Genomic DNA, 16857 nt, shown 5'->3' on the forward strand with positions numbered 1-16857 from the left:
GTATTCACTATATGCTAATTATCATAGTATACGTTTTTGTTTTTTGCTGTTAGGAAAAATAATACATATGAGACTGCAAGTAGCATATTTTTATCTTTTGTGTACTTGATTGTACACATGTAAAAATCAACATTTTTTTTAATACTGACTCTTTGTCAATTCCCAGTGTTAACACTCAAAACTTTAATAAATGGTAAAGGAGCTGCATTTATTTAAGCACCTTTCAAGTCTTCCAATCACTTGCACTACAAAGTGCTTTGTACTGTATGCCAACATTCACAGTTCAATTTGCAGATGTAGATTAGTGGATGACATGCTATACCTCTGAGCCACAGCCACCCAATAGCCACTCATAGAGTTAGTACTGTATGTAGTGTAACTGGGATACAGCTATTGTATGTGAAAGGGAGCTGTGATAATAAACTTGATTTGAAATATATATTGTATGTAAAGGAACAGGCAACCTACTGTGAAGGACCTGAACTTTGACACCCAAGTGATGTCACTGATTGGTCAATTGTTCTACTCAGCTACATTAACTGTTTAAAGCTGCATTAATCAATATTGTTATCAATACTGTGTATAATCAAAATGTTAACAATGGATTAGATTACTTTGAAAGCAGTCGCTTATATTGACAAACTCAAAAAGACTTTTCACCAGACTGTAGTCTGGATCGATCGATCTAATTGTAATCATTAACCCTCTTTTCAGCTAAAAAAAACTCTGCTAAAGCCACTGTATACCACAGTCAGCAGAAAAGACAACACAGACCAAGTTAGAGACTAGCTGGTGAACGTAGTGGAGAATTTAGCGGCAAAATGAGCAGATATTTCAAAAAAATAGCAGAGCGGATAACAATCAGGACACCAGAATTAATTAGCGTTGCTCCGTGCCTGCATGATGCATACTGTTTAGGAAATTGATTACTACAATATTTATCATTACAACTGTATAAAGTGATAATATGTCAATGTTTGTCCAATGTGTTCAACTTGATTTGCTGCCCCCAAGTGGCAAGAAAAAATGACTTAATGCAGCTTTAAGTCTTTGGTTAGACAAAAAATCTGAGGATATCTGATGGTACTCCTTGGTACATATTCTTGGTTTATGTATTTGTGTAATGTGAAAGAATCATTACATCTACTGTAACTATCACTACAGTTACAACAAAGCAAAGTTTATTTAGTCACATTCACAATGAAGGCTTGTGCTTTGAAGCTGCAGCCATTTAACCAACAGCAGGGAGAACAGCCATGCTTATGATTGTTACATTTGCGGTAGATTTTGGGTGTGGCATAACCAAATGTGATGAAATTAAATAGTAGGAAAACATTCACCTCAATGAATCGAGACAACAAATTAAATGACTACTGAATCTCTCGAGCTTATTTGTCACAGATGAATGACGCAGGGAGTGCATAGGGGGCTATTATTAACAGGCAATTTAATACATAACTGCCAGTGAAAACACAATGAAACTTCACAAAAGGCTATGCTAATTATCGCCAGTTTGTGTGAGCCCTGCCAGTTGTGACCTCACCATCCTTTGAAAGTTAGATGAATGCACAGCTCAAATTAACGAGAAAATCGATTGATTGAATATCTTTAGGTTGTTTCAAAAGTGCCCGAACTCATTGACTGACTGACTTGTACTAGGAGGAATAACCTTTTAAGTTTTTTTTTGTCCTCACTTTTCCTGTGGTCCTGTGGATTCTCAGCCCAGCTGGTTTTAACTCCAGCCATCTAATGAAGGTTGCTGGGTGAATGTAATTAACAGCAATTGACCACCTAGTAAGATAGATAACCAGCAGCACTCTGGGTCCTGAGGACAGGATTGAGAACCACTGTTTTAAGGAAACAAATCACTGTGCTAATTAACACAATACACACTAAATGTCAATTTGGCAATTAGTAAAGTAAAGAAGAAAAGGGCAAAGTGGTTTGTATCAATGAAAAGTCAAATTCTTAACGTTACAAAATGATCAAGGAAAACAGATAGTGGGGAAAATAACAATGGGGGAATAGTTTAATATACTTTGGGACATCTTACTGAGAGTTAATGAGAAGATTGATAGCACTGTCATTTTTTGTGGTTTATAAGACATCGCTGGGGACTTTCTCTATTTTCAGTTTTCTCCAAAGGTTATTAAAACCACATGTTCCTTTTCCCAAAAAGAGTATGGGTACAGTAGTTTGTTCAGAAATGGCTCCACAGGCTAATAAAAGCTATCACGTTTTCAGTCTCTGGAGAGTAGTTCAGTGTGAGGCAGAAACAACTGCACACATGCAGGAACAAGTTTGTGCTACACAACCGCTTGACTTTATATTGAAGTTTTTTGAAATATACAATATAGCACAAAGTCAAGAGGTTGTTATATATAGCACAACAAGCTGGCCAAGCACAGTAAACCGAACAAAATTCTTGCGCAATCATGTCTGGCAAAACAACTCTCTGGTTACTGAAAACGGGCTGTCATTAGTCTTTGGAGCCAAGAAATTGTCAGGCACCTAAAAATAATAAGAATAATAGTTTTTGAATAGATTAAACAAATGAAATACGTGTTAATTAGAGATCTTAAGAAACTGTGGTTTTTTCCAACCTTTTGAACAGAGACTAGCTATTTCCCCCAGCCTGCAGTCTTTGTGCAAATTTACCTCCGTAGCTTCATATGTAACATAAATTGTGAGAGTTTGTATCAATTTTTTGATCTGACTTTTAGTAAAAAAGCGAATAAGTGTTCTCAAAAATGTGAAATTGCCCTTAATGAATATGGGGCCAGGTACTAAAATTTCAGGCTTTCAGAACTCACTTTTCATCCCCTTTCAACTGTTCAGAGTCAGTATTAAAGCAGGACACAAAGTTGGAAAGTTGCTTCTGGGACCAGAAATTCTTATGCAGCCCCTTGGATCTCACAGGCAGTTGAAAGTCAAGAGAAATAACTAGGTGGTAGTCCAAAGTAATCAATAAAATGTTAAAATCAATCCTACACTGCTCTGGGAGGCAGCTATGTGAAACAGTGGGATAATATGCTGTTTCTTCTTAGTTGGCTGTCGGGAGTTTACCGGCTCAGACAGGTGTACAGGGAGTTTGGATCAATACCAAAAAACCCCACGATGTGTGCAATGGACTGCTTTGCACTGCATGATTGTGCTCTGTGTTTATGTCCTGATGGCGTCTCGAGGGTCCTTCTATATATATGTTAAGTGTATATGTCCAGGCTTTAGATGTAATCCAATTATTTACGCTTAAGATCAAAGAGCAGGCTATCGCCTGTCTGATTACCCTTCATTCATTTAATCTGGGTTAACAAATCCTGCCATTGATCCTTACACCTTAGGAGAGAAATGATCATCAAGATGGACCCTGGGGAAATTGATCAGCTATCTACATAATGGTAAGCTGATAAAGCATTAAGCTCCACAAATGGCTGTGGCTTAGATCCCTTACTTGTAAGGGTATCACACAATATAATGTCCTAATTATAGCTGCAGGCAACATATACCATATATAACACACACATCTTTGATATTAAACTCCTGGTGTGCACCATTTCTATGAGTACTGTTCACCCACCGCTGAGAGTCAGTGCGTGAACCTTTACAGTCAAATCCACACATACTAAAGTTTTTGATGTTTTATACTGTTATTGTCTGAGATTCCCCCCTCACCTCTGTGCAAACATAATACATTTTTCACCTTATGTTGCTGGCTAAGTTAATTTCTTTCCCTCTGAATTGTGAGCTGCCATCATCAAAGCCCAAGATAGGAAATATCCTGGGAAGACAGACATGACCGCAGTGCAGTCCAGACAACAGTGAATTCTAAATCACTGCCTTTTAAGATGAAAGCCTGCAGGGTGTAGACTTAGGCCTGTAAACAAATCCATTCCTGTACTGCCTACTGGCCATGGGGTTGCAGCTCCTTCCGAGTGTTAAGTGATGGACAGCTGTGAAATGATTACCTGTTAAAAACCTGCCTGCCACACAATCAACGAGAATAGTCAGCGCAGTCCTGGATAAATACACCACAGTAATAATATTTTATGCTTGGCTATTTGCTGTTGTGTGTCATTTCACATTTCTAATAAAAGATCAGTGTTAAGGCTGTGAAACAGATTGCTTTAGCAGTATTTTTCTTTTTGAAGTGTATTCTGATTTGAGCCTCCATTATGTATTTCCCATGCTGGATTATGTTCCTCTGTTGGATTGCTTCGACCTGTTGTGCGGTATAGGAGGGTTTGGGATTTTGATAAGCGCCTCTGACTGGAAAACAAGGAAGCCCTGCGGCTACCGAGGCCGACTGGAGACTGAGAAACTGTGCTCAATTCAATTCACCACATTGATTGCATTCATTACTGCCAAGGTTAGTCTGTAACCCCATTTAATTAAGTGACCATGTCAGTGGCCTTGTGTTTACCTGTCTACACAGACTGGGACGTTTACTTTAACAACACACTAATTGGAAATATGATGTTGATGGGCAGTTTTCAATGAATGCAGGATGCAGACACATTTGCATTATTTATAATGTAGTAAAATAGTTACATTGCATGATAATAATTTTACAAATAATATAATGAAGAATATACTGTATTTTTTGCATTTCATTAGTAGTGTAAATGTAAAATTAAAAGATGAATCTATTGTTATTCATTCCCCATTCATACAAATCACAAGAAGGGGATGTAGTTGAGTTACGGACTTGTACAGACAGACCTGAGACATTTTAGCTGTGGACTGGGCATAAGGCTTTAATAACATTTATAGATGTTGACAGTCCTGCCAACATTACAAGAACTGAGCATCCAGATTACCCAACTGTATGTCTTGAATTCCAACTTTTAATTTGATCTAACAAATCTGAGCCGTGGGACTGTTGTGAAGAAGTGTTATTGATGAGCTTGATACTTCAGTCTTGACTATGAAAAAAAAAAAAAAAATCTCAAGGTCCATTTATTTGGTAGTTCTGGAGCAGATTATTATGAAATTGAAAATGTTCAGTTTATTTTATCATGGTGAACACCTTTAGGACCAGAAACTTTTCCAGCTGGCTTAAATAGTTCATGCTTGACCTTGGAAACAGATGAAGACTACTGCCTAAAATAAGCGAATAAGTGGACCTTAAGTAGTTTTGTTCTTTCATGAAGCATTTAGCTTTTTTTTTATGTCACATGTAACATTTATTCTTTTAACTCTTGATATATTCAGTTTTTGTAACACTGGTGCTGCTTTTTTGAATGTGTACTGTGGTTATTTGATTTTAAAGACACCTTTTTTCCTTTGACCACTATATTGTGTAAGTAGTATTTTTTTATACAGGTATTAATACAGTAGGTTAAATGTTTGAATTGTTGAGTTAATTTGCAATATTAAAATCGGTGCATTGTCGCTTGTAATTACAGATATTAAGCAACTGTTAAACCAGTTAAATGATCTGTATGGTTTCATGAGCTGAGTGATGATTTTCTGATTATTTGAAGGCACCTCCGCTGATGTTTGGCTAATTTGTGTTCATAGTTTACCGAGGTGTGTTCTTGAGAAGGATCCTACATGAGAGATCATCTGGCCTTTGAAGCTTGCTACCACAACTGTGTTGCATCTTGAGCAGAACCTAATGAAACTTCTACAGTCACTTCATGCTTCATCAGGTCAAGAAGGATCTCGTTGTAGATGCTTCGCCAGCTGGCTTAAAGAACGCTGATCCTTGAGACTGTGATGACATTTGTCATGTTGAAGTGACATTTTTAAAGCTGCCCTGGTGGCAATGAACTGAGAAGGAAAGCCATGTTGCCCAAAGTAACCTTTTCTTTCAAAGTTCTTTCTGTTCTGACATTTTAAGGGATCTCAGGATGGGGTTTGGGGTGGTGGATGGGTTTTGAATTTGGCACTTTCACACCAGCTAGGGCTAATAGTAAATCCTAAACTGCTTGGAAGCTGAGAGGTGGACTTTTCCTGAGATTAATCATGTCTCCTTTAGTATTTTATTTTACACGGTTGGAATGTCGACCACTGGCAGAAAATTATTAGATGGTGTACTATAAATATTTTTAAATGAGGTGAGTAACAGCCTGGATTTACGGTCATCCTCCGCTTTTTTGCCTTCCAATTCATGGCAGATTAAAGTCAAGTCACTATTAAATTGATATCCTACAATACAGCACTACTGCAAGTCAGTAGTAACCACTTAAATCAAGGAATGTACTAAATACAAGTTGCAAAACAAGAAAAATCCACAATTTAACAGCTAATAATTGCAAAACCAATGTTTTAATTATATTAACACTCAAATTAATATGAGTCATGAAATACTTTAAAAAGGCTGATTACGTGCAACAGTTCAAGGCAAAAAAAAAAGAAAGAAGCAGCATAAAATAAAGGCCTAGCAATCTAATATATATGCAGGCTAATTAATATAATAAATTAAAAGGGGTTTACTTTCATTAAGGATTACAGCAAACAAACGATGCTGTAGAAAATGGGAAATATACATTGTTTTTGCATTTCAGGATTGCTTGCCATTAAAAAAGAAAAAAAAAGAAAAGAAATTAACACAAATTTCTTTAGTAGAGTATGAACACTCTAAATATCAACCACTATTAATACCTCTCATTGTTAGTGTTTTTCGTGGGGTTTTCCCTGTAGTTCAAGTCCTGGGTAGGTTATGGAAACATTTGGCATGTAGTCTTGGATTAGGTTTGTCTTCCCGAATGCGTTCCGCAGTGTCTTTGCAGCAAAGTAAACATACGCACCAACAACAAATAAGACAAGAGGATGAAAGAGGCACATAGGGGTATTTCTCAAACGACAAATTTGTTCTTGGTGGTTGAACCGCTTTTGGTAGCTGTGTCTGCGTGAGATTGGTAGCCGATGGTCATCTTCAAGGGAAGGCCCAAACGCTCCTTGTAAACTTTCCTATTGACAGGGGAAAATGACACCGTAAGAGGATGCAGGGACATCATTAAAAACACATATACTCAAGCCAACACTGAAGGACTGCCTCACCCTATGTGTGTTACAGCTTCCCGGTTCTCGTAGTCTGACGTCCAGACAGCTATTTTGTCTCCTTTTGTGCGGATGTTGACCACGGCGCCACAGACTTGGTCGCTGTAGTCGTCAAAGGCCTCTCCAACTAAGCACAGGAGCTGGAGTGGTGATGAAGAGGAACAAAAACTATTAAACTATTGATTATTTTTCATTTTTGCTCAATTTGTCAATCATTTACTTGATTAATCAATTAGTTGTTTGCTCAATAAAATGTCAAAAAACTGTGAAAAAATGTCCATCATTGATCCCAAAGCCCAAGATGACGTCCTCAGATGTCTTTTTTTGTCCTGACCAATTCTCCAAAACTAAAAAAAAATCTGTTTACCATCAGAATACTGAATGAACCAGAAAATATTTTTATTTGAGAAGCAGGAATCTGAGAATCTTCACAAAAAAAATTGACTCCAAACAATGAATCAATAATCAGAATAGTTGGTGATTAATCTAACAGTTGGCGGCTAATTGATTAATCAACTAATCATTACAGCTCTTGATGCGATTATTTACTTGACATCTTGAATCCTGCACATTTTCATGAAGGACGAAGACCTTAGACATGAACATTTTCAGTGTGTGCTGCTATGGCGTAAAATTAATGTATTAAGTTTAAGATAAATGGAAGTAAAATATTAACTTTCTGTAGTTACAAAGAACATTGACTAATAATCCAAATCCCTAATAATCCAAAATCAGATTTGTCACGTCTGACATTCCCACCAGAACTTTTTAGTGTTTACATGATGACCAAAATGTTATTTTAACAAACAGTAGATTAGATAGAAATTATCAAATCAATTACATGAGACAAGAAATTAAAAGCTATATGCAGGATTTGGTCTGACAGAACAAATACAAAGATTTGGTTGATCAGGACCAAGGACTATACTACATAGCATGGTCCTGTGTGGACCTCACAATGAAATTATACTGTTAACTTTTTATGGGAATAATGTTGGAAACACTAACTCATTGGATGATAGGAAATGTTCTTTGCAAACTAAAAGCTGTAAAATCAACATCACGCTGCTGTAAAATAATTGACTCTGATAAGAATCTGGACTCTTTTCTGTCAGCATATACTGTAAAAACCATGAAAAAAATCAAAGATGTTGCAGGGGTTCTTTTGAGCGCTCGATGTGGCCACTGATGGCCTGAAGGAGTATAAATGAGATTACGTTTTATTCACTGGTATTGCTGGAAGGAAGGATAGGTGGTTCAAGACTCTGGAGACACTTCTCTGTCAGAATAAATCATGTTTTTCTTACTTTAAAGCTTTCTGACCTATAGGGTGCTAAGAGGATTCACCACCATGTGATGAGTTTGTGTTTTCAAAACTCTCCTGGTGAGACGTTTTATGAGCGGATCTTTGACTGTAATATCCAAGTTCTCAGCCAGTACCTATGCAGGACTGTAATTTGTTGGTCCTTGTTCAGGTCTGAGCATCACCTTTCATCCTTCATGACAACCTGGTATCGGAGCTGAAGAACTGTTCATTCAAAACTGTCCGTGGCCATTAAAAAAAATGTGAATGTCACTCCATTCCCGAGAGGTCAATGGCTACAGTATTGACAGCACAGTAAGTGCTGTTTGCTCACTGGCAAGTCATAGCTTGCTAAATGTCTGTGTATCACTGTCAGTGACCTTTAGAGCAGCAGGAGAGTACACCACAACTCTGCGTGATCTGCAGACTTAGCTGCAAGCAATCTCATTTTTAATTTTGCCCATTTGACTGTGTTTTGAACCCTCATCATCCGCTCTGTATACAGTCAGTAACATAGCAGATTTTCTCATGATAAAACCTCTGTGTCTTAAAAAGAACATTAAAGACCGTCTGATCACTCTGCATTTCAGTTGAGTTTTCAAAAAGATATGATAGGATGTAATCACCCCTTTCTACAGCGTGACTAATGTAATGATAGAGTGGTAGAACTAATTATGGATGCCAGCAGGTAATAAGTGTACTCCTTTGGGAAGGGGCTCGAGATATGATTAATGGTGTCACTTTGTTTGAGTAGGATACAAAGCACCGCAGGCCGCAGCCAAACCTACAGTTTCCAGCCAGAAGCGGTCCAGGTCTGATCTCCTCTGCTGCTTGTTGAGTGTGATCAGCCAGCGTCCGCCACGCTTGTTCCTCTCATCCTCCCACATGGGTTCGATGCCGTCCTGCAGCCGTGGTTCAAAATTGTCAATACACACATCCTAAACCATCGCAGCAAAACTTTAAAACAGCTTCTTAAAATAAATCAGGTTTCAGCATGATTTTAATATTTGCCTGTAAGAAATGCATCTTTTCTGGCTCTTCAATAATCCCGGCAAAAAAAAGTCTTGAAATCTGATTAGGAGTTGCAGCTGGAATGCTAAACAGGTACCAAAAACTCAACAGCATCAAGGGATGATTAAATATTTGGTAAACATATTTTTTTCCTCTCTGTTTATGCCTCAGAATTCAGATTTTTATTGCAGTGTTTGTTAAAATATTGCATTTTCCAAGATTTCTGATGAGTAAAATGCGAAAAATGTTAACTTTCTACAGGCGCTGATGAAGTAATTCCACAGATATAATTAAAAATAGGGCTGGTTAGCCTTTGACAGAGATGATCCAGCTAATGATTTCAATAAAAGTGCAATAATCAGAGGCTTCAGTCACATTTGATTACTGCCTCATTTCAAACGCAGTGTAATTAGTGGCTGCTAGCTGCCCCCTGCTATTCAACTTACTAAACTTCCACCCACGCTACCTATTTTCTATCATCACGTCTGGTGAAATGAGCTGAATCAAGTGCAGTTGGAAGTAGGCAGAGAAAAATCCTTGCATATATCTGTCCTTGTTTGCTGATCCTTTTGTTTTGACTTTTGCGTCAATGATTCAATCCAGTATTGTTCTTGCCGACACTTGTAGTGCTATATGACGTGGTGAAGCGGCAACCAATTATATGTTTTTGTTACATCATTTCAACTTGCTGTTCCGTTCTGTCTAAAAATTTTAATTTAAACTCATCTTTACCGTTTGGGTTCAGCAGCAACTCGGTGACAATGTAGCTTTGTCGCTCATAGTGTGGATTTGTGTTTTTCTTTTTTGATAAGCTGCTGATAAAAAGCTTACATTCAAATTTTAATTTGATGCCCTTTTCCTCAGTTGTAAATAAAATTTTGGATTCTATTTTGAGACCAAATGACTTTTTTTCCCTGTATTCACAGTGTAAATGACATTGGTTGCCACATGAGGCTCAGGCATTCATTTAGTTTGAATTATCTGATGTTTGGGTTTTTCTATACGGGTGCAACTAATGATCATTTTTATTATTGTTTAATCTGCAGACCTTCTCTTTGACTAATCAATTAATTGTGGGGAAAGGTGGAAAGCCCTTGTTCAGGTTATTTTGTCCAACCAACAGTGTAAAACTCAAAAGATATTCTGTTGACAATGACATAAAACAGAGAAAGCATGCCAATCCTCACACTTGATATGTATAATGTTACATATTTTTGTCAGATCTCATGTCAAACAGTGTTAATGAGACCTTTCACTTTTAAGGAATAATGTTCATAGTATTTTACATGGTTCCTTTATGAGTTATAGTGTGAGAGAGAAAACACTGTTCTTCTACATAGTGTTAAAATAACAATACAGTAATATGGCGTGTAAAATATTTAAAAAATGAACTCAGCACCAAATAGGATACTGACATGAATCAGTATCAAAACTACCTCTCTCTGTACATTTACATAAATGGTAAATAAATCAAACGTACCTTGAAAAGAGAGTAATCGCAGCCTGACATGAGGTTGCTTGACAACTGGATATGGTTGTAGAGGCTATAATAAAAGAGAGTACAGCATTAACAAAACAGGTTGATCTCATAGTATTCCAGTATACACTTGTATGATTTTACTGCTACAGTTCCTCCACGGAGGTTAAGGAAAAAAAAAAAGAGGATTTATTTCTTCTTACGCCCAGAAATCTTCAACCGTGTCAAATTTGGAGATGAGTCGCAGGTTGGCCTGCCATGTTTTGCTCTTGTCATTCTTGAAGAACCAGAGAGACCATCTGTCGGGGTGAAAAGCAGAAAAAGGAAGAATTTGCATAAATGTAACAAAAACCCCTAATTAAACACGAGGTAAACAAAAGCAACCGAAAGCCACTGAGCTTTCTGAGCAAAAGGGGGGGGGGGGGGGGGCACATATGGATGCACCTGGATGCTGCAGACGCAAACTGTTGTGTAAATCACGCCGTTGCTCTGGTGGTCCAATTAATTGTGAAGCTATGACATGCTTGTTCGTTGCTGAATCCTCTTATGGCTCAGCCACTGCCTTAAGCTCTTAAGGTTGAGGAATAATATAGGAAAATGTGACTGTTTAACTAATTATGAAGCAGCCAGTCTGTCAGTGGGTGTAGGTGCTGTTTTTAAAAGAGAGCACAGTCAAATAAATGCGAGAAAAAGGCACATTTGTGTAATCGTTGTTCGCTTGTCTAGTAAAACATTTAAATGTTTGATGATCTGCCTTTGATGGACCTCTTTAGGGTGCTTCTTTGCCTTCCAATGAATGCTGGGATACTCATGTACCCCGTGTCACTGCAAAGAAATATATGGGTCAAAAACAAAACAAAAAAAAAAGTGTAAAAAATCATGTCTGACATACTAATTTATCCAAACAAATGATAAATAATGAAGGCGTTCCACTAATTTTGTGGGAATATTTTTAACTTATGTTACACCTCACTGTCAGGCTGACCTATAAAGAAACTAAAAAAAGTGTTTAAGTTACAACTTTTCTTTTATCCGACTGGCTTTCTGTTGAGTTTGCCTTTTCTATTTGACCCTTTTGGATATAAACATCTTTGTGGAATTTAAATATATATTAAATATGCATTCAACGCCTATCTGTATTCAGCACCATCATGGAGCTGGAAGCTATGTGAGTATGGACGGAGCAGGATGCAGTGACACACTCCGGACAGGTCAGCAGACCATCACAAACAATCACAGTGTTTCTGTGGGGAAATAAAAAATCTCCAATCCAGCCGACTGCAAGTGTTTGAACTGTGAGACGCAATCCACTTTAATACTAAAGACATAAAACACACAGACAGACCAGAGCCACAGATCACACTGCTAACCTACAACTATTGGCACAATGTAATCAACGTTATTAACAGTATTTATATCATTACATTTATTGCTTTTGTACGAGCCTAGAATTAGAGAAATTAACAAAATGTAATCACAATTATTTTCTCACATTTTTACGAGTGTTGATATTTTGACAAATGAAGCTGAAAATAGATAAAATAACCAATCAATCTATCTAGTAAGTGAACATTTTTCCCCATCTACTTAGTTTTTTTGACATTTAGTTTTTATCTTGTGGAGTGCCCAGCCAGTTTTGTGAATTGCTCCTCTTTCTCCTTGAACACTGCAGTCATTGTATTTTTTTTGGTGAATGGTCAATTCATGTCTCGCTTTCCCTTCTGTAAGAGTGTGTTCAGTTGTATGGAGGAAGGGTCGTGTTCTCAGGCGATGCTGAGAGATCAAACAATAGTGAGATATAAAAGTCACCAATCTCCTCTTTGAAGCTGCTGATGCATATATTTCACCTCACTTCACATTGATATAGCTCCACATACTTCCATGTGGGAGCTGCCCAGCACAGCCAGTGGCTGATTATATACTGGTGTATGTGAATGTCATGTGTAGACACGACCAGTGTGTGCCAATTTTCTCTTCTGCCTTCTATGAGTAAAACTTTTAGAAAATAACTAGGATTTATTTTAATTACATTCTGATCCAACTTTTATTAATTAAAACCCAAACGATTCAACAGGCAAGCCGAAGCAATTCGTGCATTACTACTGACCAAAGTCCATTACATTAAAATGCTTACATAACTGTGACTTAAATTAAAAACAGAACATTAGACTAAGCTTGGAACATAATGATTATTTTCATTATTGATTAATTTGTTGAAATGTCGAAGGACGTGTTCACAATTTTTCAAGTCTATCTTAAAGCAACACCCAGGAGTCCAAATAAACCTTGAAACAGTTTTTTTTTCTTCCACACAATCATTCCTCCTGTTCATACTGACCATTATCAGACACCCTTTATGATGTACGTACAATGTAAGTGATAGAGGACAAAATCCACAGTCCTGCTTCTGTGCAAAAACTTGACCTGAAGCTAATATGAAGCTTCAGCTGTCCAAATGAGTCAAATCAAGTAGATATCTTTCAATTTTAGTTCATTGCCAAGTCCCTCTTTTTGTTACTATACTTCCACCACAGCTCAAAAAGGAAACACAAACATGGAATTTGATTCTAAAAAAACTGTAAATGTATCAGGTATCCTCTTGATATGTCTAACTCAGACTGCTGAATCCTAATATAAGCTTCACATCTACTTTTATATGCATTTTTGCACTAAATAACTGTTTTTTGGGCCTAATCACTTCCACTGAAAGCACATTTGAAGGAGATCTTCTATAGTCAGTATGAACAAGAGGAATGATTACAGCGAGGAAAACCTCTTTCACTGTTCATATCTGTACCTGACTGCTGTTTTTTAAGACAGACTTTTTTTTTGTAACCTATCCTTTAAGTAATAGTGAAAAGAGCAAAAGCTGACATCTTCAAATGTCAAGTTTTATCTGATCGTCAGTCCAGAACCTAAAGTTATAGAATTTACAATGATATAAAACAGAGATGATAGAAATAACAGTATAAACTCTATTCATCTGTGATTACTTTCTCCTCCCTCTCTGCCTGTTACCTGCTGTCTCTGTGGGTTCTGGAGGTGGGCGTGACGGAGTGTCATCAGCAACATTGGCTGCACCGGGGCCCTGTGTGCCAGTTCTCCTTCAAAACCACTTTCTGAGCTCAGTTGCTGTGTGCTCTCATTCCGTGACACACCAATTGATTTTTTGGTTGGCGTTTGGTTTGTGTTGCTGCATCTACACACTTCCCCACTGATGCACTCACCTTCACTGCTGATCTTACTGATTACACACACACCATTGTTACTTTAGGTTCCTCTCTTCTTTCTCTTTTTCAATAAACAGTTTGTTAATTGGCTTGGTTGTGTGCGTCTCCCTCTTTCGTCATGGCTGTGCGTCCCAGTATGTGACACCATCCATCACAGTTATGTAAAGGCAACAATATTGTTTTTTTTTTATAAAAGTGAAAGATGAAAACTTTCTATTTTACCTTTTGGTGTAAAAAAAAAAGTTGCTGATACAGCAGGTGTTAACATGCAGTAAACCTTCAATTTTGGCATGTTTTTCCGCTTGCTCACAAAACTAGTATGCAGTGCAGCAATTTCTATGATTCAAATGATTCATTGATGCCAGGTGAATGTCACTGTGCTGCTTCACATGGTGACCTTCTTGACACTGTAACTGCTAATGCCATTCTGATTAATTCAAATGTCAGATCAAATATGTGCGCTCAGAAGCTCGCCTTTATCAGATAGACACTCGCTGCGTTATATACATTTTTAATTGTGAGCGTGAAGAGAAGAGCAGTCTCTCACTTGTTCTGGAGGGGGTGTTTGATGTAGGCCTCTGGGCTCACAATCTCCTGTCCAGTCTCCTCAGCTCCATCTTCATCAGGCTGAGGTGGACTTGGGTTGGTTTCCTAAAAAAAGCAAACAAACAGTGGGGTAGAGATGTGATCGTATTTTCAAGTGTAGGTTTAATGGACATATTGTTGTCTAACCTGGGCTGGATTAACCATTTATTGCTTCATTCATGGTCAGAAATAACAGATACAACATGTATAAATCACTTGATTTTGCTTTTATTTATCATTATTCTTATTAATAAGAATCTGAATAATAAGTATAAGAAAACAGTTGAAATATAGCCACAGCTGTGCGTCTTTCAGCACCATGGAGGTGTGGAGAGCAGCTGAAAGAGAGAGGGAGACGCTGTTTATTTCAGTAATAACAGCATTACACCATTTTACTAACCCAGCCTCCTGTGTGGAATAAGTAAATCTTCGTATTTTTTGAGTTTAGTTAACTATTTTATTGTCTGTTTGACAAAGACCAAAAGGAAAATCAAGCCTTTGGAAATGTTCGATCTGCCGCTTCTGAGCATTTTCATCTGTGGATTGTGAAATGAAAATTAAATATATATTCTGTTTTCATCACTTTGGTTTTGTTTCTGTTACCATGACAGCCTACTCATTTCAATACATTATCTCAGTGTGCTATTCCTTATACCATGACATCACCTCACCTGGTGCCCTGTGATCTTTCAGCTGTTGAAGTGGTTGCTTGCAACTGTCATTACTAGGCTTGCCATATTTGGTATATGTGTGTAATGATCTTTTATAGACATAGTCTAATGGTTTTGCATATATTCCTCACACAGACCATTTATGATGCAGATAATATTTAGCATGACGTGTAGTATTGGATGTGAGATCAGTGTACGGGCTACATGGCATTTGTCGGCCCATGTCTATACATGGTGTCAGGCCCTTTCATTATGTCTAACATGTTTTCTGTATACGTGTTTTGAGCCTGTACTTCAGCATTACATTCATGTAAATCTACAGTCTGTACACACTCATGGTAAACTTCATTTTTCACGTCTACAGTGGGAGGAGGGGCCCTTCAAATATGGTCACCCTACACCACACTGTGTTAATCTGGGCCTGCCTGTAACGGTTACATGACATTAGCCTATATGTACAGTTGTTGATTAAGTTACATAAGCAACCTAACAGCTAGTTGGTGGTAACGTTACAATTAAATATTATCCAAAACTTAGACAGAACCCGGCTGACAAAAAACAACAACAATCTCACATGAATTTAGAAATGGATTCAATACAATTAAATGATCATTAAACATTTCACTAACGAAACCCGATATGAACATCTGGTACACATTTCACTGGGATGTAGCTCGCTCCGCTGCTAACATTAACGTGACTCGCTAGTGTTGTAACATTAAAGTTAACTTCTTAGTTAGCCTGGGCCGCATTTATTCTCAAAATGATTGCAACACCGCGCAAAATTTCTTTCTCACATTTGCTCTTTTAATAAAAAAGTTGGCGATAACATGACCTTAAAACCTTTCAACAGAAATATGGAGTCATATCATACAGTAAACAGTACGTAATGACACAACTATAAACTTTTAAAAACGCCCCTCTGGCTGTTTTAACACCAACTAACGCTAATTAGCTGAATTACGTTAAACTTATTGACTAAAATAGTTAACGTTGCATCGTAACTTAGAGGTCGACAGAGAGTAGCGTCAACTCATTTTTGACAGCTGCTAAAATAATGTTTGTATTTGGTGGGTTATTCTACATGCCGAATTTACTAATAGTCTATAACAAGTATACGTATGTTAAATTATCGTTTGTTAAATATAGTTTTTTTTACGGAGAAGCCGAGCTACGTAAAAATTGGTTAATTTCGGAGTGGAGCTTGGTTTGGTAACGGAACGTCGGTTAGCCATAACGTCAGCTTTAAACTTAGGAAGTCTCCACTCACAAGCTCTTTTCACGCTTAAAGACAAACTTTACACAACTCATAACAACCCGTGTTAATGTAACTACACTCAATTTCAATTTGAGGACTAATAATGAAACACGTCAATACAACTTTAAGGTGTGACCTCGCGCTGTAATTAAAACGACAAGCCCTCCCGAAATGTTTTTTATATATTTTTGGGTTTCTTTTCAGAGAAAGTGCTCACCGGTTCGGCGGTCGCCATCTTACAAATCTGTGTTAGGGCAGCTCTGTGTTGATTGGTCAGCGCTGTGCAACGTGACCGCCCCGCTGCGCACATGCGCTGT

The 16857-nt window shown here is 37.6% G+C and overlaps 1 protein-coding gene across 1 annotated transcript; it reads right to left on the reverse strand.

Moving 5' to 3' along the window:
• Window positions 1–6251: 6251 nt before the first annotated feature.
• On the reverse strand, window positions 6252–16813 carry eif4eb (eukaryotic translation initiation factor 4eb). The gene is made up of 7 exons (XM_062439762.1): window positions 16758–16813; window positions 14574–14677; window positions 11000–11095; window positions 10800–10863; window positions 9097–9210; window positions 7006–7145; window positions 6252–6915 (listed from the first exon to the last, which is right to left on the reverse strand). Exons 1-7 carry the CDS (start codon window positions 16773–16775, stop codon window positions 6801–6803), a joined length of 651 nt encoding a protein of 216 aa, XP_062295746.1. The 5' UTR covers window positions 16776–16813; the 3' UTR covers window positions 6252–6800.
• Between the last annotated feature and the right edge of the window lie 44 nt (window positions 16814–16857).

Source organism: Scomber scombrus, chromosome 19 (genome assembly GCF_963691925.1).
Source record: "Scomber scombrus chromosome 19, fScoSco1.1, whole genome shotgun sequence".
Lineage (NCBI taxonomy): Eukaryota > Metazoa > Chordata > Actinopteri > Scombriformes > Scombridae > Scomber > Scomber scombrus.